Raw genomic sequence first — 20,020 nt, 5'->3', positions numbered from 1 at the left:
GCAAATTTGCTTCCGTATGACTTAATACCCCAGATTCTATTTCATTCCAAAATCATAATCACAGAATCTTCTTCTAATTAACCAATTTCTTAGTAATTAATTAGAACATTGAATAATTAACATCTGTTTGAGTTACACAACCATAAGTTAAGGACATGCTGAAAAACTCACTATGATTAACAAGAGAAAAATCTCTCAGAGAAAATTCCTTTTTTTACTAACACACAACTGAATTAATGTGCTATAAAAAATTATCATTCACGTTTGTCATGACTTATGACTTTGAAAAAAAAAAATATGTGAAGTAGCAGGAATGTGCCATGTGCTCGAGACTTTATTAGTGAATGAATGTTATGTAAAGCAGTGCAAAAAGTGAATAATTAGAATAAGATGAATCGCGGAAACAACAATAATACAGGAAATGACTTTTTTATATGATAAGTGTTTAATATTGCAAATGGAAACTTACTCATGCGGACCAGAATGGAGCTACTGTTCTTGTTAGATGAGCAGGTCTAATTTTTTGATTATTAGGTTATTCTTATAGAATTAAATGATTGAAAATTCACATATTGGGTATAAAAATAGAATGTGAGAATTTTGGTTAATTAAACTGCATTAGTCAGAAGTGTGAAGCTTCCAAATAGAATGGATCGTGTACTAAAGTGTTCAGATGGATTAGCTAGACTATTCTAGTTACTAAATTATTATCAATTATCTGAACGACCTTAAAATTCTTGAAGAAACCTAAAATCCGCAGATCTCAGCAATTACTAGTAAATTCCGCTAAACTCTACAGCTGATTCGTGATCAAATTAAATTTACTGTAAATTCATTACATGATGTGTAGTTTCAAAGTCAATGACTCATGGAAATGCTTCCAAGGCTTACATTAAAATATTTAAGACATGACAGAAGCTTATTAAGAACGATTTTACATAATATTGTTAATATATCTTCTAATCTCATGACAGAATCATTAAAATGTTTGTTAAAAATAAGACTAAGGAAATATCTCGATCTTTTCCCACACTAATGATCACTACCATGTTTAAATCTAATGTAATTAAAGAATAAAGTATTAAGTAAGTCATTAAATTTTTGTTTTGATTTGAAATTTTTAAAGAACGAAGTTAATAAAAATTTGTGCTGATTGGCATTTAAGAAAAAAAATTTTATTCTGTCTTTAAAATTCATGAACATCAATTAGTATTATGGTATTAATTCATGCGCTGTTTTTTAGATTTCCAGTTAAAATAACAAAATCAATCACGCGTTATAGAAATCCTTCAAAGTAGATTCAGCATTTTTCATCAAAATATTGAATGATTCATCAGATTCAAACTCGATGACGAGATTTTTTAAATTTTTTTAGTGAATTTTTCAGTAATTTGAGGTTATTACTTTTCTGCTGGAAGGTAGGTCAATAATTGGTGAATTTTTCACTTAGTTTTTGATTCTTTGGTCAAGGATGTGACTTATTGGAAGTTAATTAAATTTAATTGAGTTTAATTAGATATTCAAAGGCATTTTACTGCATTTCTGGGTTAGAGATGCAAAATTTAAAAATCGAACTTTACTTTTTATGAAAGAATTCACTTTAATTTAAAGCTCCTTTGTTTTTTGAAGCCAAAAACTCTTACTTAAAGCTTTTGTAATTGTAGTTTAATCAACAAAAATTTCTTATTAAATTTGTTTTTATTCAAAATGATGTTTATTCTTCTGAGTTCAAAAACAGGCTGAACTTTTGTATGAAAAGGGGTCTTAAACTACAGACTGAACTTTTCATGAAAAAGAGGTTTTAAACTTTGCTACATAAATAATATTCAAATCTCGAATAATCGTTACAACAACAGCCGTCTTTGATCTTTGATTCGAGTACAAAACACTACTTAACTAGCCCTTAACCTCTTTATTATCTATTACACCATATTAAAAGCCCTAAAATTTCTTTAATTATTATCATTTTGAAACACATGTTCATCAACCGACCTGATTAATTTCACTGGCCATTAATCATATGTCTTACAAAAACATGAGTATGTACTTACAGTACTTGAAAAAACAAAACAATTATGTGATCCAACAAACTGCTGTAAAAACGAAACAAAATGTTTTTCTTATGCTAATTGTAGTAAATTTTCAATTTACTTCCTCTGCTTTTCGCCATGAAAACTACAACTTCTCGGTATAATTAATAATGTGGTGAATAAGTCAATAAACACCTTTTGAATATAACTGAGGTCATCGGGTGAATTGCATGCAGCCACTCATCAGACAGACAGTGAGATGTGAATTAATAAACATGAAAGACATAAAAAGTTAATGATGTTGTCAAAAAAAGCCTCTCAGTTCATTAACCTATGCAGTCGAGAGTGGCGCTTAGATGCCGCAAAACGAAATGCAATGGAATATGAAACAGCATGACAAAATGTGGATATGTTTGTCATTAAATTATCTCACATTTGTCATGACCTTTCTCCCCACAACACAGTAAATAATTTGACTTCTCTCGCTCATAAAAAAGTGAGTAGCTGAATGGCTTTAAAATGGAAAATTAGCATTAAATTTCCTGACCTGACACAACACACGACACACTAGCAAAAATATGATAACACTGAGCTACAAGAAGAAAAAAAGAGCGCGATGGTCTACGTGACAAAGAAATACATTTTAGCACAGCCATATGCTTGTGGCTTAAGCGATATATTCTCAGTTGATCGTTGACCATAGCCGTGTTAAGATCGAAAAGGAAAAAAATTAAGACAAGATTCAAGTGAATTAATAAAAATAATTTTGGATGTAAGTGTTTAAGTGGAACTACTTTAATTAAGTTTTTATGCATCCTTTATGCAATATGATCAAAATAAGACCAAAAAAAAGTTTACGGAAAAGTAATAAAATTTTGTATAACATCCATAACAATCAACAGCAATCATCATTAATGAGCTGCATATGTGACGGAGACCAACATTTAAAAATTGCAGTCTATATAGTGATGACTTGCAGCTGAATATTAAGAAGAAAAGAAAAATATAAATAATTATATTGTGAAATTGTCATATTGCATAATCGGGCATAAAGCGATTATTGGATACAAATTATTATTAATAATTGCACTTTTTCCTTTTAAATTACTCAATTGTTTTCACTTTCAATGTGCTTCTCCTAGACGACAAATTGTGCCTTATGTATTTAATTAATTCAGTCTAAAGCTTTTATTTACCATACATGCCATTAGTTTAGTAACCTACAAAATAATGTTGTATCATTATGCACAGACATTCCGCTCGAATTGTAATGAAAGGGAAACCATTTAAAGAGACATAATATCCAAGAAACGTGATGATTATTAGTAATGATGAGCTCTTTTATTGCAAAAAATAGCTAATAAATCAATTGCAATTTGCTTGGATTTTTAAAACAGTGCTGCCAATTTAAAGTGACTGTGTTAAATATAGATGCAGATGTTTTGTTGTTTTCATGTCATACTGTCTATACTCTGATGATGTTGTTAAGTTCTGTGGCAATTAGATTGTGAATTTATAATTCATACATCAATCAATATGGGTTCTAGCACAAGAATTCTGTATTAATGAATTCTGACTATAGAACAGTTAATGTAGATTCAATTTTCGACAGTCGCATTCTCTTGAGGCTTAAAGAATTAATTGCTGTGAATTTCAAATGGAGCTTAAAGGCCAATATAAAGTATAATGGATAATTATACGTTGTAATTGGTTAATTGCAAGTCAGTGTCTAGTTCAGTGCTGTTTAAATTGTGTTACGGACAGTATACTACCTAGAAATGGCCGAAAATTCAATCCAGTCCGACTTTCCCCTTACCCGAACCCGGATTTTATTTCCAAAAATTCCCCAAAAATTCAATACAGATAAAAAATCCAGTTTTAAATTGGAATCTGGAAGTGTTCTACTTTTCAAAGACGATAAAATGCTCATAAATAGTCATAAGATCAAAAATCATGAATGAACATTCCAAGACTCTCTATTACTAAGCAACAGAAATTCAACCCTAACCTACAATCTAACTAGCAGCACCAAACAAGTTATACAAGTTAATATCTTGTCAATAAAATAATTTGCATGCAAAGAATAATAAATTTGTTCATCCTCACATGTGCTTGCACTTTAAAAGAATTTAAAAGACTAATATCAACAATTTTGCAATCTCTTGAATCGTTAAAACAATGTCAAGTTTGAGTTATGCAACGCTAGACTTGCTGCATTTTTTATATCGTTTTCTATGCCACGGTAGATTGTTTCTATTAACATTTATATTTGATTTATAGAGTTAATTGCTGCGCGTAATGAAATTTTAGGAAAATATTGTGGAACAGGTGCGGAACCAGCCTCACCTCCCACCTAAGCTCCCCCCTGATTTTATGAAAACAAGTTCTATCGATCTTGTCAACAAGATTATTTGAGTTTCAAAAGACTTTGATACATTTTTCATGAAATTGCAACTTTAAATTCAATAAAATCGTGAAATTGTTAAAAATTCATTAAAATTTAAAATTTATTAAGCATGAAAAATACACCAAAAAATTAATTCCAACATTTATATGCAAAAACCATTGCATAAAGTTTTTAAAAATGTCTGAGGATTTTTCAATAAATTTACAACAATTGGCATTAAAAATTTCCTCGAAGTTCTGCCATATGGAGTTTCAGGCTGTCATTAATATGACGACAAATTCAGTGAATTATTGGATATACGTAAATAAATTTAAAAGTTAAAATGGAAAAATGTCATGTATTAAATGATTTGACCGAATAAAAATTCCAAATTTTGAAAATTTATAGATCAGGGGTGCGCAACCTTTTATATCTTGAGGCATATCTCAACAGTCTAAGCCACAACCGTAACCAAAAATGGCATACGACTCATGATATTTTCAAAATTTCTTGGTGCCGCGGCAAACAGGTTACCCACCACTGCTATAGATGGTAGGAAGAACTGATCGAAACAGTCCAAATTTTTGTTTGATTTAGATGCCATCAAACAATCTAATTCCTTAATAAAATTGAGTTGGATGAAAAAATTCTAAATATATCAAATAAATCGAAACAAGGAAGTAACTAATTGACTGACATAACTGAATCTATTTTTGATGATTTGCATAGCTAGATGACTTGTGTATCCATTTTTGGCATGCTCGAAAACAAATTATCGTCTTGTGTTAAAATATCCAATTACAAGAATCAGAATTTATTGCAATTAGGAAGCAAGTTTGTTGTTCTCTGCAAATGATCATATCTTCAAATTGCCCGCACCTTGAGTTAAATGGCAAAGTTGGTGCCATTTATAAATTAGGTTCATTTACATATTGGAGTATTTATAGATCACATCCTTGAAATATTGTTTTTTATTCCTACCCATTTATCATTCAGAGTGACATAAGTCTGATGTTTATTGTAGCAGTGGTGGGCAACCTCTGTGTCGCGGATCATTATTATCACTGGTGACTTGAAATGCCATGAATCGCATCTCGTGTTCATTTTCAGTCGAATCTTATCATCAAAGTTTGCCATGAAAAATAAAAAGTTGCGCACCACTGTATTATAGTGAAAATATGTAGATTAAGCCATAAAGTCAAGGCATGTGCATAATAGCTTGTTCTTGTGTTATATAATATATCACCAACCCCATCTGTCATAAATACGGATCTATTTCTATTTCGGTTCAAAATATTCAAATTTTGACTTATCGAATTCGAAAAAAAAACTGCAAAAACATATTTGGCGACATTTTGAGACATCCCGTGAATCCCAAATAGCTTTATATTCACAAAAAATCGATTATGAAATTAAATTGGTCAACATGAAGTCACAAAATTTGCTCATCTCATTAAGTATTCATCGACTTTCATGTATGTATCAATTTTATATGCAAAACTATTTCGCAAATATTATCGTAGCAATCAATCAATAAGAAGAAGATCAGAAGCGTGCTATTTTCAGGGATTCTTAATATTTGCACTTAAATCTCCTTGAATGATCTGAAAATGCCAGAAATGAAGAAAAAAAATCAGTTTACCTTTCGATTCCGTCGAGTGCTAAAATACACTCACGTACGTGCCTATGTTAAGTTATAGAATACATCTAGTTGAATGCAGTTCTTATTTAACATTCAATGACGTTGCATTTACACTACTGACCGAGTAAGCGGCCACTCGATTTCACACAATATATTGAAAGTTTATTCAACTTATGGCTATACGGCAATTATTGTTGTAACCTTGAACGTGAAAAAGTTGGTTTTTTTCTTCGCTTTTTCTGTGTTGCTTCTCGCAGCATGCTCAGCATAAAATTTTGTTTTACATGATTATTCATATTATTTACGTATGAAAAGCACAAACATCTGCAAAATAAACAACAAGAGAGAGAGGAGTCTGTTACATAATCGGACTTATAAGGTCGATAACTATTTTAAGATTTAAATGTTGGTGCAGTGAGTTTTCTTATTCGATTAACGCGCAATTTTTTTTGCTGCTCTGTGGTATGTGTCGTAAACAGTAAGATAGGTAAAAGATTGTATAAGTTGGAATGCACGATGCAGTTTTTAATTTTCAAGATTGAATTAATATTGAGGCTTAAACGCTTCGATTAATCATGAACACCTTCAAGTGTAACGAGTCTTTATGATAGTTGGAACTGGTTTATGTCTTGTTGTTATTTTGACGCCTTGTTTGGGTATTAAAAGAATGAATAATTGAATGTCAGACAAAACCGTTAAAATTTTTTTCAAGTTTTTGAGAAAAATTATTCAAATATTTTTCGACCGTTAAAAATTCAAATATTTTTTGACCGTTAAAAATTCAAAAGTTTCAAGTGTCTAATCCCAAAATTAATAAAAGTATTACGGAATTTATTTATATCCTATCAAGTTATGAACATATGAGCAGCTCGCGAATTGTGACCTACTGACGATATTTTTAATAGTTTGTAATATAAACCGGTGATCATTCCTTTATAGATGTAATAAAAAATAAACAGGGAAATCGCATTCATACACCCGACGACCTTGTGCATATGTTAACTGTAGGTAATTAAATTATATGACAATCATGCTAAATTAAAAATTACTTTTAATGTAACTCAGGTGATCTAAAAGCTCCTTAATAAGTGTGAATTGGAAGTTACGGTGTTTAGTCCATAGCTGTCGATTTTGTGAATAGTTTTGCATTTTAAACAATACTTATGCCGATTTTATTGACCAATTCGACTCAATCAAAGCCATGTGTTAAGAATAAAATCACAAATTGACATTCCATGAAGAACACGTGGATTAAATCAGGAACTGAATAGAAAGCCCTTCATCTGGTGAAAATAATCTGTTGCTAATTGAAAATTCACACGTCTTAGAGAGCTGAATGATTTTGCGAAATGCTGAGTTTAGGTGCTGACTAGACATTAGTTTTAATATGTTATATAACAGTAACTAAACTATCGGAAGCTATCAAGTCATGGTTCATTTCGGAAGAATTCATAAATCGGAATTTAACTGCTACATTTAGGAATGTCCTGTCCATAAAGCATCCATAAAAAAATCTAGCCATCCCAATCTGAATCTCAAAAACATTTAGGTATTATGACTGGAATTCCATTGTATTGCCTATAATCACATGGAATCTGAAACCCGTATTGTTCTGTTCTTAATAAACAGGAACTACGATGGAAATTTCCATACACGTGATCCTTATTTATTGGGTTTTTGACCACAAAATTGAAGAGTCATTAAAAAATCATGCCTGCTGACTAAAAAGGAATATTTCAGACAAACACTTGTTTTTATGTCTGGACGCTCATAAAAGAACTAGAAGAATAAGATTTATAATTTAACAATCTCTTTTGTTTGTGGAATAAAATTCTATTTTTTGGAAGTAAAAATAACTTTTAATCTTCTATTCTCATTGCATAACATCGGCGTTTAAGTTTGTTAAAAGAATTCTCACATATTGTCCAATTCTGGGTAATTTTGGATGTGCTAATAATTATTTACATGGGGTTCCCATTTTATTCAATAATATTCTAAGTTAGATAATATTGAATAAAATAAAAAAGTGTAAAATTGCAGTCATAGCCAACTATGATTAAGTTTTGATTTGAAATTATTGACTTAATGTCATTTGAAAGTCAATTATTGACATAAAATGTCAACTGCCATTTAATATTCAGATTATATTTGCAGAAAACAATTAGCAGATTTTCCCCTATCATAGTTGTTTACCCCTTCCAATGAATATTTTAGTCTTATTTAGAATTTCAAAGAATAAACATCTCATTTGTTAAATCCATGAGGAAGTATCATCCTTATCAATAAACAAGTATTGTCATTCAAACTGCAACAAAAAATTCTAGTCGAATTCTGATATTTCCTAGTAGATTTCTAGAGAATCAATTTGCATATTTATGCTTATTCAAATGAGATATTTAGTAAATGCCACTTGTTAAAATTCATTGCTTCCAAATTTGAATTCTTGCTAATGCTGGCCTTTTAATACTTAATTTTATTCTGCATTCTCATATTCCAATTTATGATTGCATCTATCAATCTGGTTTATTATACGATGTATTCATAAAATTTTATTTCTTCGTTCTTTACTTCCTACTTAAGAAGCTAGTCTATTAGAACAAGTCGACTAGGTAAGTCAATCTATCCTTAGGCGATGTCTGTGATATAATTTTTGACTTTGCGAATTTTGATGCCTTTCTGATTTGTGATGGATTGTTCCATTTAGTTCCGAAACCTTTGAATCCGACATTTAAAATGTCAGAGTTATGCCAACCTGGATTTTGGTTCGATTAACCGATTTGTTTAATTTGGGGTAACTCCTGTTTTAATATTAACACACTCAAACCGAAGCTTTTTGCCGATATTAATTATATTGACAACAATTTACACACGCGAAACGAAATTTGTGAGTTTATATTAACTCTAATGGAAGTTCTGAAGGATGGGTTAATTTATGAGGATAATAAAGCATTCGACATAATTTGACGTGGTCAATTCACATCATCATTAAAATTTTATAGTGTTTCGTGTGCCAACGCTTTCAGGAATATCGATTTTCCGTTAAGAAGTGTAACCAACCGAAATTCCCGGAACTTACAGCTCGTTACTGCTGGGATTTCCATAATAATCAAGTAATAATGAAGCACTTGAGTGTTGTGAACCGAAACAGAGATCATATGTGAGAAATTCGATTGAGTGTTGAAGATTACACCGACTTAATATGATTTCTAGACGTCAGACAAAAAATTAAACCATATGCGACCATATGATACTTCCAAGCCCACACCTTGATTACATTTATTTCCAAAATCTGTATTTTAAATTTATTACATCCCCAAATCAAAACAAATCAGACGATGATCTTGAGCAAAACCGGTAAAATAAATAATCCAAAGGTCATTACGACTGTACATGAATCTAGTAACAAAAAATCTGTTGGACTACATTTCCTACATAAATCGATTACACGATAATAAATAAACCCGAAATATTTTTTCAAGTGAATTATGTCATAAAATAAAATAGATAGCACTGCTGAAATGCATGCAGGCATTTTTAATTCCATTTTGACATTTTTCGTCAATTTGATTACATTTTAAAGTAATACGCAGCTCCTATAAATTCACAATTCGTTTAAATATTTTATAATGCGAGATTCATGTGTACCTTCATTGCATCACGTATGACGATGCTGAAAAAGTCATTGCCATTGAAAAGTCCGGAGAATGCAGAAATTAAAAAAGAAAGGTCTCGACACTCGACATAAATAACTAGTTCTGATTGATAAGCCCTACATAAAGTTAAGGTCAGCATCTTGTGTTCATTCGAGTATGCGGCATTCGTAAATGATGTCAGTCAAGGCTTGGTTAGCTACATTACTGTTTCGAGACTTTTCTGTAATAGTTAAGGATCCGGGTTGTACTCCTTTCGGACCAATTTTAGTCCACTTTAGTGGTGAATGGACAACTTGATATTAGTAACTAGACCTAAGACTAATGAGACATCATGTGCAGTTGTCCACTCGAAGGTCATTTCTCTGATAATATGTCTGTCTAATGAGTAACCCCAAGCTTGATACCAGACATCACAAGTACTCAAATCCCAGTTTAAAAGCATTAACTCAAGGTCGTGTTGCATGAAATCCACAACCGTAAAATTATTCTACAATAAAGCCTCAAGTGAGATGCGTCGGTAAATTTGCATAAAATTTTGAAAGAGAGTTTAAAAGGTGGAAGTGAAAACAAAATAACAATTGAGCATTGCAAAAGATGAATATGCTAATTGAGTGACTCATTTGAGTAATTTGATAGTATATCCACAATTGTTTCATTTTCCATTTCGTTCACAGGTGTTGAATAATATCCAATTTATAAGTAATAATTTAAACTTATTAACATACTGACGCGATGAGTTCAATAAGCATCCGTTCAACAGCCGCAATCTTCTGCTACATCTTTATTGTCCAATTTTGGAATGTAAACAGTCAGCAACAAAACCCTTTTCAATTTTTAATTGAGCAAACTAATTATCTAATTTATAATTCAAGTAGTATCATTGAAGATACGACAAGCTTCTTTCCATCTTATGACTTCATCATTGTTGTAAGTCTCATGACGAAATTACATGCAACAGTTGAGTAATGAATAATTTTATTATTTTTCAAGGGTTCCGGTAGTGCTGGATGTGCTATTGCAAATCGTTTAAGTGAAAATAAGAAATGGAAAGTTTTATTGCTGGAAGCAGGACGTCAAGAGACATTCCTTACAGATGTTCCATTAACTGCATCGGGTATTATCCTTTTTATTGGCGCACATGCTTAATTTTATAATATCTGATTTCCTTTTTGTACAGCCAATTCAGCTACATCAAATAATTGGGGATACAAAACAGACCCAAATTCACAAGATGCATGCTTAGGATTGGAAGATGTGAGTCAAATGGATATTTATGCATTAAATCAGTGATGGGCAACCTTTGTTTCGCGGTACATCTTGGTAATAATTTTTGACTGAATCTGCACACGACGTGCAATTCATTCAACACACAGGTCATGCTGCGACACATGGGTTGCTACGACACATAAGTAGTCGTATCACATGGGTTGCTACGACACATGTATTGTCGTAACACATGGAATGCTACGACACATGGAATTCTACGACACATGGGTTCTCACAATACATATGTTGTCGCGACATGAAGGTTGCCCACCACTGCATTAAATATTAAATTTTTATTAAAAAAATCTTCAATCCACAAAAAAGGGTGTCTGCAATTGGCCAAGAGGACGAGTTTTAGGTGGCACAAGTGTTCTCAATTTTCTAATTTATACTCGAGGCCATAGGTGAGTATGAAATCCCTTTTTTTATTTGTCACATAAAATATGATGATTCCATTTCATTTTTCATATTATGTCAGACGTGATTACGATCGATGGGCTGAGTTGGGAAATTATGGATGGTCGTTTGCTGAAGTCTTGCCATATTTTAGAAAAGTTGAGAATGTAAAAATTCCATCTTTAAGACATTCCCCATATCGTGGAAATTCTGGATATCTTGATATTGAGTATGCACCGTACACATCACCATTGCATAGCAGTTTCCGTGAAGCTGGATTTGAATTAGGATATGATTATAATGATCCAAATGGTGAACAGCAATTAGGCTTTTCACAAGCACAAGCAACAATGAGAAATGGAAGACGATTGAGTGCAGCAAAAGCATATTTACGTTCTGTTGCTGCAGATAGAAGTAATTTGCATATATCCACTGGTTCATGGGTTACAAAGGTCATCATTGATCCATTCACAAAGACAGCATTAGGCGTAGAGTTCATTAAAAATCGAAAAAGATATTTCATTAAAGCCAAGAAGGAAGTAATTTTATCTGCAGGTACCATTGGCTCTGCTCAGTTGCTGTTATTATCCGGTAATTAAATCAGTAATGAATTTATGAATTTGACCATAATGATGTGCTGAATATTTTTAGGTGTCGGTCCGAAAGAAGACTTGCAACAGCTCAACATTCCAGTTTACTCAGACTTGAAAGTCGGTTATAATTTACAAGATCATGTGTCGTTGACCGGCTTGACATTCTTGGTCAATCAACCCGTCACGGTATTGGAGAGAAACATGAGAAGACCAAAAGTTGTGTTTGACTATCTTTTCAGAAACGACGGTCCATTTACTTTGCCCGCAGGTGCCGAAGGAATTGCTTTTGTCAAGACCAATATTACATACTTACCTGCTGACTATCCTGATATTGAACTCGTAATGACTTTAATTTATTAAATGACTTTTTGAAATGAGCTATTAATGTCTGTTCCTTGTTCACAGGTGATGGGTATCGGTGCATTTACTGGTGATGAATCAGGTAAGATTCAATGACTTTACAGTTCAGTAAACTCACAGCTGACTGTATGTACTAATGAAATTTTAGGTTTCCTCAGAAAAGTCTTTGGATTTCCAAAAGAGTTTGTCGATAAAGTCTTCGGAAGTGTTCGAAATCGTCATGCATTCACAATTGGGCCAGTTCTTATGAGACCAAAAAGCAGAGGACGACTCTCTTTAAAATCCACAAATCCCTTCCAACATCCGCATTTAAGACCAAACTTTTATTCAGACAAAGAAGACTTAATTATTCTCCGAGAAGGCATAAAAGTGGCACTTCGAGTCGGCGAAGCAAATGCATTTAAGAAGTTTGGTACGAAATTCCACGATGTGCCATTTACTGGCTGTGAACATCATCCATTTAGATCCGGTATGTTGAATTCATTTCTTGCCTTGTTTTAACTTTTGTGATAAAAAAAGTAAATTTACTCTTAGATGACTATTGGGAATGCTGCATTCATCGATATGGTTCAAGTTTGCAGCATCAAGTTGGAACATGTAAGATGGGGGTTGATAAGGACGCTGTGGTTGATCCAGAACTGAGAGGTATGTATGGGAGGGTTTTTGGGATTTTATGGATGTTACGCTTGAAATTAGGGAGCTTGACTTCCTCCTCAACTTGACGTAACATCCGTACGAATCCCGAATAATAAATTGCTTGCTAAATTTGCTTTCTTTTAATATGTTTCAGTATATGGAATCAGAAATTTGCGTGTAGCTGATGGATCAATTATGCCTGAAATTCCAGCTACTCATACCAACTCTGTAATATTTATGATTGGAGAACGAGCGGCTGATATGATTAAGAAAACTTGGGGTTCACATTGATGACCTTATGTATTATTAGTATTAATAAGTTAATTGTAAATATTAAAGGCACTGGTACTAAAAATATTCTCGGAAACGGAAGTAGCTTGACGTGATTTTCATTAAATTTGTTCCAATTAAAATCCGAGAAATAATGAGAACAAGACATAAGCATCACAAACAAAAATTATATTCTCTGAATGCCAAATGTATAATTAGCATAATTATTTGCTGTTATACTACTGGGGACATAGCCAAGTGAGGGGTTCTATCCCCCTTCAATGGGACAATTTCTTCAATTTTCCAACTTCATTCAAATTTCAAACTTATGGCTATGTCTCTGAATACTGTTACATACTGCATATTTTTTCTAGTCTTAAAATTAATGTAACTTTTATTGTAATTTTGTCTATATTGGCATATAAAGCTCGTTGATAATATCATTAAATGATGCTCTGAGCTTAGTCCAGTGGTGTGCAACCTGTGTGTCGCGGCACACCTTGGTTCATTTGCATACTGCAAACGGTTCATGGAATTTTCAAGTATTTATAGCTGCACACTAGTGTGTCGTGGCAAGCAGGTTGTCCACCACTGATCCTTAATCATAAAATTGTTCTATCCTGAGAGCTAATGCAGTGCGACACACATGGGTGTTAACCCTCGACCGAAACCGCAGTGTGCCCCGACACAGAGGTTGCCCTCCACTGCCATGCTCACTGAATACACTGTATGAGCTGAAAGTACATTCATCATATAATAAAGCTCTCAGCACCTAACAATGAGTTACAATATTGCCATTCTTTTACTGTTTCTTAATTTTATTTTCTTAAGAAGATGAAAATGCCACTAAAATTTTGGCCATAAAAAAGAACATCAGAAATTTTCACCTCGTTCTGTCGACAAATGGCATTTATGTCTTCACTAGATTGCCTTTGATTTTTGAACTTAATCAAAAAAGACTTGCTTACCTTCAAACAACCTTTACCTTTTAACAAATCATATAAGTAAGTTCTTATTTTTCATCTCACATCTACTTCTATGATATATATTGTATGATATACAGCTATTATACAAAGGAAAAACTTACTTTTTTATGTACTTGATATTCCATCACGTATGTCAGGTAGGAACGTAATCTTTTTATAAATAATGTGATATATGTAATAAAAAAATATTTTAAAACAAAATCTCTTTAAGTAATAAAAGGAACTTTTCTGTATAATAAATTTTCATGTATTTTTTGGGGGTCCTCGGTTTGAATAATTGGCTTGTTTTGTCAAATTATGCTGATATTGAATTCAAGTAGGCTTTTTGATTGAAAAATGGAAAAATTGCTTCAAAAATTTGAAATTTGGAGAAAAACTATCGATTATTAAAACCGAGGACCCCCCAAAAGAAGTTCTTTCACATTTTGATTGTTCTTTACAGTTCCTCCGATCATATGTTTCTGTTATTTTCGACAAGTATGATGATAATGATAATAACATCTTCAAAAAGCATGCGCATGTCGGCATGAGAGTAAAAATCCGAGAGCAACTCAAACACGAGAGAGTAAGGAAGACCCGACTGAGCACGTTTTTCCATTCAGTATGTTGAAAAATAAATACAAAAAAATTCTTTTCCACCACTTAGAATAAAAATGTGAAAATTCAACTCCTGATATAATGAACATCATTTCTATTCATTACGAGTTGTGTAGTCGTGCGGTTCACATCGATCGGAAGGAAAGGAAAAATTTCATTCGGAACATATTTTTTATTTAAAATACCAAAAAGTGCAAAAATATATAGAACAGAACGGTAGTGAAAAAAATACATTGTAAAATTATCGGAAAGATTTATGTTGTGAGGGTGAAGCACCTCCATTCATCAAATGGATAAAAACCGACTTTACTGAAAGGTGGTGGCTATAAAATTTATAGTGTAAAAAATCGACATTGGATCTACATTTTAAACAGGTGAAAATCAATAGATTGATTAAAGACACACTTTACAACGTATCAACATAAATGTGAAATTGTCAAAAAAAAGTTTTTTTTGTGTGACTGAATAAGAAGGTACGACATACCTTAAATTCAAATTGAAAAGACAGGCACGAGAAGAAATTTGAAATTTTAATTTTTGTACAAACAAGACAAGGCCAAAAAAACATAAAAAGTTCCAACTCATCGTTGCTTATCCCTCTAATCTTCTTATAATGCGGATTATAAAGTATTGATCAAACAGGTAAAGAAAGATGTTGTTCTTCTTTTCCTTAATTTTGTGCTATTATCTTCAAAACCATGCCACGACATTACACAAATATTTTTAGAATAAGCAAAAAGTTTTCCAATTTTCATTCCTGTGTGCTGTGAGCAAATATGGAATCAGTTTTAATTTTTTTTGTGTTCATACATGGACTAGGGATTGTTCATAAATGACGTCAATTTAATGTTGTGTTGTCCAAATAGTGTGCCATGGAACTAGCAAAGCAAGCTGTGATTAATAAAATTTTGGGAAACTTTGATTTAAAAATTTCAAATTTTGAGGTTCAATTGAGTCTGATCCACAGCTTTTACAGAACAAAACCTCAAAATCACTTCTCAAAAGTAAAGGACATCACTGATAAACAAACCCCAAGTAGTCCTCAACTATGTTTGTTTCATTTTCGTTACCATAGAAATTTGTTACACAAGTTACATCCGTTTGTTCCGTCGGAAAGGAAAAAAACAACGATGTAGAAAGGATAAGAAAGGACTAAGCTAGTGACAGGGGCGTAGCCGAAAAGTGTTTTTTGGACATAATTGGGAGGGGGGAGGTGGGGAAGGGTCGGCTTGGTATTTTTTGACGAAAACCTCTTCAAAATTGAAGATTTTTTTCCAAAATGTGTTGGAGGTGAGGTTTGACCCCTTAAGCCACCCACCCCTTCCCCCTTGAATACAATCCTTGCTGTTGACTGTAGCCAATTGGCTGAATTGCTGTTGAAAAAAAATTTCGTTTGAAGAGCAAGGCCTAAATGGATGGGAAAGGTCTGTGAAAAGGCAATTTAAAACACATTTTAGCTCTTACAATTCTATGTGTGAAGCCTTAACTGCTGAACATTTGAAAATCTCTTTTTATTTATTTATGCTTCTAAAAAAATAGACATTTATTATGCCGGAACTTTTCTTTTTGTGATGATGACACTGATAAGTTTCATGCATTGTCACAGCTTCATAGTCATGACATTCCTTTGATCCTTTTTTTTTGAATGACTAGCTCGATTGTTCTTCGAAATCATTAATTTTGAATGATGATGTTGATAATAATTCTTAAGTATCTCAAGATTTTTGCTGATAACTTGCTGTGAGGGATGTACACTTGAGATATCTTAAAGTGTGTGCTTACATCACCCATTGGAATTTCTAAATTGATTTTTTGCTTTCTTCTAGGAAAAAGAAAATACTTTTTTATAAATTGAATTTTTCGATATTAAGCTAGAGTTTGTTTTTATAAGGTCTTGAAGCATTAGATAAGAAGCTCTTGTTTGATATAAATTCGGAAGATATTTCATAAGAGTCGATACAAAAGGTTTAGTTCCTTAAATTCCAATTTATACAGAAAAGACTTAGGAATTCTTCCATGAATTTTTAATTTTGGAGATTGAGGTAGAAGTAGGTCGAATCGAAAATTTCAAAATATTTTTATTAAATTTTTATCAACAATGCAATTTCAGTTCCTTAATCACAAAGAATCCAATATGCATGATTTGGATTTTTGATTCAAAATTGGAGCAGACTAATGTGATTTCATTTCGAAAAAGTTCGAAATAAATAATCGAAAAGTTCGATATTAATGTCGAAAATTTCGAAATAAAAAGTTCTCATGAAATTTTGAATTTTATTTGACCGTTAAAAACTTGAACAAAAGAATTTCAGTTAATAATTTGATGCGCTCCTTATAAAGACCATAACAAGAGTCGTGACTAAGTAAATGCTGCATTCCATTAAAACGCAGTAATCACAAACTGATTTACATTTAAAAAACTTAAATATTTAAATAAAAAATTTTCTCACCTTGAATGAATCAGAGATTAAAGTAAACATTGATTTTTATCTCGTTTGAAAAATCTTAAAATGGATATTTTTTCGTATCTGCTGAGTGTCCTAACGTAATTTGGTCCATAAAATTTGATCGTTTACATTCAAAAAATATCAAGTTCAGTAATATTTTTGCAAAAATGAAGAGTCCTGCAATCAATTTTAATGAAAATCTCTGGCTTAACCGGAAAAAAGGTATGAAATGATTTTTTTTCTCATGAATTTATTAAAATTGCTTAAAATAATTTCGGAAATGTAATCAGAAACTTTTCATGTAATAATATTAACGTCAGCAGACGAGAGCAGATGCTTGTTATAAATTGCAAGAGAATATTTAGTCAGTTATGATGAAAAATTGTGAAATAAATTTCTTGAGATTTTCAATTATTCAACATAAGCTCAACAAATTGAAATCTCACTTTGATTTTCAAATATTAATTACTTTTGTGGCTTTCCGATGAAGCTTCAATTCCACATTCAATGTTAAATAACAAAGCTTATAGATTCCACATAATTTACGACTAACAACACCAATAACAATATAAATTATTATATTGAAAACTAAATATTAGTTTAATAATCTGATTTATAAAAATAAACAGCGTTAAAATAAAAAGTACAAGCAATTAATTATCGTTCTAGATATAAAAGTCGAGTTAATTATCAATAAAATCGAAAAGTTATTCAATTATATCATCATTATTGTAAAATTATATCCGAAAAGGTCATAAAAATATTGACACATATTTTACTTCCATTATTACCGCTTTAAAATTGCTGACTTTACAAGTTAAGTTGAGTGATGAAATGGAATTATCGTTATTGGGGACTTTGAATGAGGGATTCTGGGTTTTGTAGCGATTTTTTCGTCATATTTCTACCTTTGGACCAATTTAAGTTATATAGTCTTGATGATTAAAAGAGTCTTAACTTTGTAATCCTAGATTATTCGATATCACTGATTCCCGATCAAACTTAAATCCCTAACATCCTCCACATCACATTCTGCATCATCATCTATTTTCAATTTCTTATTGTTTTAAGAAAAAAGCAGCAGCTAAGGAATCTTCATTAGTAAAAAGTCATAAATAAACTAAAATAAATAAATATAAAGCTAGAGATGGCAATAAAATGAGCAAAACAGTCCAGTAATTTATGATCAGCCACGACTATTTTTTAATGAGAAATCTATTGGTAATTTACCATCCCACAAATTCGCTAACACAGCTAGTTTTGTGATAGTTTGTTTAAAAATTGAGTATCAAGGAGCAAAAGTTAATTCCGTTGTGGGATTCATTAAAATCCAAAAAATACAAAACTAGCATGCGTTTGCAGAAAGTTGTTACACATAAATTTGGGCACAGAACTATAAACAAATAGTCAATAAATTGGCAATCATTTTTATTAGCATGAGTGTGTATGTGATCGGTTCCAAAAAAATAACCTTTTTTTTCGTATGATTATAAATTTTGTGAAAAATTTCTATATATGCATACATAAATATTTATCAAGGGATATAGAAAATATCCGGCAATGTGTACATAAAAAGGAAATCTCTTGCTCAGCCGAAAAAATGATGTGAGAATGAATGGCAATTTCATATTTGAATTTAGCAAATGGCTCGTTAGCATTTTGATTTTTACTTATGTCTTATGTGATGATGTGGAGGAAGCAGATTGCAGAAAGCAATAAGAATGAGGATATAAACATACAATTATCATTAAAAGCTTATTTAAGTAAATGAGTCTTGGGGTAAAAATGGCATGGAAAAGGAAGACAATGGAATATTTATGACGGGGTATGGCTGATGGCAAACAAGCACAATGTCAAGAATGAATGACTTTAAAATGTGTTCCACTTTTTTTCTCCTCCTTTATTTATGAAGATTCATGTGCTGATGATAAAAACGTAAAGCAACTCGATGCATATTAAATTCTAAAAAAAAAGCTCACTAGGGATGGTTGTATTGTGCTTTATAACAAATTGTAAGACTTTATGTTCTTCCTTTTGGGATTTCAATCGATTGAATAAATAAACTTGATCATTTATTATGGATATTTATTATGAAATAAACGAAAATCGATTACGATATATGACGATGTATGTTTGCTATATATGTAGGAAATTGCTATTGAGAAGGTCAAACGTGATAGATCAAAACGCATTTTATGCTATGTAATCAATGGAATTTGTTTTGTATATCGAAAAATATGAGAGCTGTAATGCCTTTTTTTCCTGTATGTGACTTGAAGCTTTTTTGGTGAATTGAATGGACAAGGCTTAGGCATTGTAATATACACAAATGGTGGTTGGGAGATGTATTCAGGGAGATATTTTTGGAGTTAAGCAATGAATCAATTTTGATTGTTCTGAAATTCCATACAAAAGGTAGTATGTTGGACTATAATTAAAGATTCTTCATGAATTTAATTAAATAACAACAGTGTTTATTCTTCAGTGATCAGAAATTGACTAAATATTTACATGAAGGGGACTAACAACTATAAAAAGAGAAACACAACTAAATGTAGTTGCATTTAATTCAAATTTCAAATAATCGTTAATATATTCTCAACTAAATCAACGTTTAGATCCTTACAATGTCACTGATGAGCTTTTGTACTTACATGACTAGACAAACAAAGGACAAAAGAACCATTTCTAGCTTCAATGATACTAAAAAGCATACATAAAAGCATATTTAGGACATTAAACAGTTTATTTTATGACT

General features: G+C 31.7%; 2 protein-coding genes across 5 annotated transcripts in view; both read left to right on the top strand.

The window, feature by feature from the left end:
* The first annotated feature begins 2,720 nt into the window (after positions 1-2,720).
* Positions 2,721-14,458, top strand: LOC139093443 (glucose dehydrogenase [FAD, quinone]). 2 transcript variants are annotated; one of them, XM_070644168.1, is made up of 11 exons: positions 2,721-2,802; positions 10,386-10,638; positions 10,702-10,825; positions 10,889-10,965; positions 11,302-11,381; positions 11,456-11,964; positions 12,025-12,305; positions 12,372-12,408; positions 12,475-12,795; positions 12,861-12,971; positions 13,117-14,458. In XM_070644168.1, the coding sequence occupies exons 2-11, from the start codon at positions 10,444-10,446 to the stop codon at positions 13,251-13,253; spliced, it is 1,872 nt and encodes a 623-aa protein (XP_070500269.1). In that variant the 5' UTR covers positions 2,721-2,802; positions 10,386-10,443; the 3' UTR covers positions 13,254-14,458. The 2 variants fall into 2 exon arrangements, with proteins under 2 accessions (XP_070500269.1, XP_070500270.1); XM_070644169.1 differs by lacking the exon at positions 2,721-2,802 and adding an exon at positions 8,653-8,667.
* Positions 14,459-14,938: 480 nt separating this feature from the next.
* LOC139093428 (uncharacterized) overlaps positions 14,939-20,020 on the top strand; it is a 40,573-nt gene continuing 35,491 nt past the window's right edge. Inside the window, exon 1 of one of the 3 annotated variants that reach the window (XM_070644156.1) lies at positions 14,939-15,189. The gene's annotated coding sequence lies outside the window, so the exon portion shown is untranslated. Of the gene's footprint in view, positions 15,458-20,020 lie in introns of all 3 variants that reach the window. The other 2 variants (XM_070644155.1, XM_070644153.1) reach the window with 2 other exon arrangements.

Source organism: Chironomus tepperi, unplaced genomic scaffold (assembly GCF_022539635.2).
Source record: "Chironomus tepperi strain 1889 unplaced genomic scaffold, CSIRO-AGI_Ctep_v1 contig_335, whole genome shotgun sequence".
Lineage (NCBI taxonomy): Eukaryota > Metazoa > Arthropoda > Insecta > Diptera > Chironomidae > Chironomus > Chironomus tepperi.
Note: the sequence above shows the minus strand (reverse complement) of the source record. Positions and strands in the feature narration are given on the sequence as shown.